This window comes from Branchiostoma belcheri, unplaced genomic scaffold (genome assembly GCF_001625305.1).
Source record: "Branchiostoma belcheri isolate BF01 breed outbred unplaced genomic scaffold, Haploidv18h27 scaffold324, whole genome shotgun sequence".
NCBI lineage: Eukaryota > Metazoa > Chordata > Leptocardii > Amphioxiformes > Branchiostomatidae > Branchiostoma > Branchiostoma belcheri.
The window spans coordinates 96,790-98,421 of NW_017803937.1; the positions used below are offsets into that span (position 1 = coordinate 96,790).

The 1,632-nt window shown below is 34.1% G+C and overlaps 1 protein-coding gene across 1 annotated transcript in view; it reads right to left on the bottom strand.

The window, feature by feature from the left end:
- LOC109475077 (adhesion G-protein coupled receptor G7-like) overlaps positions 1-1,632 on the bottom strand; it is a 44,506-nt gene that overhangs the window by 27,993 nt on the left and 14,881 nt on the right. The window contains exons 8-9 of the mRNA XM_019775620.1: positions 1,504-1,632; positions 417-526 (exon numbers count right to left, since the gene is read on the bottom strand). Of these exons, the coding sequence (XP_019631179.1) occupies positions 417-526; positions 1,504-1,632 (239 nt within the window). The remainder of the gene's footprint in view (positions 1-416; positions 527-1,503) is intronic.

Sequence of the window (1,632 nt, forward strand, 5' to 3'; positions counted from 1 at the left end):
TGCTACATTGTCGGTAGTTACAGTCATCTGGAAAATGGATTGAACACATTCTTAGTCAAGAGTTCTCTATTCTATTAATTTTTCCCTTTTACCCATTTTTACCGAAGGCACTACTCAGTGGTAACACTGTTCTTTAGTGGGGTCCTGTGTCATACATACATAAACAGATAAAATACATAAAGTTAGATACATACAATAAAATTGATATATAAAAATAAAAAATGATAATGGCAATGCTGATGATTAAAAGATCAATCCAGTCCGTTTCAATTGTCGTAATCATGATCGAATTTTGATTTCATAAATTTGCTTTTTAAAAAAACTCTACGTAGTTAAAGGGCATACCAGTATAAGCGAAAGTATATTATTTTATTTTTACAATTTATGTTCTATTGAATATTATAAAGTTGTATTACCTGTGCAAGATTAGACAAGTCTAACCCACAATTCAACAGTTCTGGGCTTGCCCATCTGACACCAGTTTGAACATCCCCGGTACACCTTCGGACAGCCAGCGCGATACCAGCTGGAAATTAAATATCAGTACTTTAAATATGTTTTTTAATACTTAACAGTCACAAACCCCAAAACAGCAATAACTCCATTGTTTTCGTCAATTCTACCCACAAGTATTCAACTAGATTTTCCAGTTCTTGCATGTTTTAAACTCCCTAAACCAAAAACAAACAGCAAAAAGCGAACATTTCTCTACCGCGCCATTAATCTATATGGAACACCCTGCCACCCAGTATCAAAACACTGTCAAGTTCGCATCAATTCAAAAAGGCCATTCACCAGTTGTACATAAGTTAAGTTGTATATATTAAGTTAAGCCATGATCGTTTTGTTTAACCTGTATATAATTTGTAATGATTATGTATGTTTATTCTCTTTTAATTTTGCTGTCAGAATGTTTGTATGTTTATATGTTTTGAACCCTGGAAGATTAGTCATTGACTAAAGGGTATCGAAATAAACGAATAAACGAACGAATACGTTGTTAAGTGTATCAAGGATTTAGACCTGATTATTTAGCACATTTTTTTTAGTTACTATCTGAGGGAAAAGACGAATTAGAACATAAAGTGGTGCTAGAATAGTGGTTCTTTTTTTCTACTTTTAACCCAATAAGTTATCATACTCTTGTATAAATGAGCTAGGGGGTACTCGGGTGATAACTCATTTTTCACTAGTAGGATAGTTATTTGTACGTCTTACTAGTGGAAAAAGTGGTTAACACGTCCTAGATCATGGGCTACTTGAAGAAGTTATCTTGTGCAAAAATGAGTTAACATCCTCATTTTACCAGAGAGAGAATAAATGGAATGTCTTACTTGTAAAAAAGTTACTTGGTAACCAGTCTCTTTTTTCACTAGTAATGAGAACTCTTACTATTGAAAAAAAAATGAATTAGAGGAGAGCGGATCCCGTTCCACTAGTACGAGATTTCGATGCAAGCTTTTAAAATATTTGGATACATCCATTTAATTGGTATTCTCTTACCACTGCTCGTGTTGTTTCCACACAGTTGTGTTGAGTAGGCGTGTTTGTCTCGCTCAGTGGTTGGAAATGTTAAAGTCACATTATTGAGAAATCGATCAGGCACAGTCACCGTTTCACTGTAGCATATCG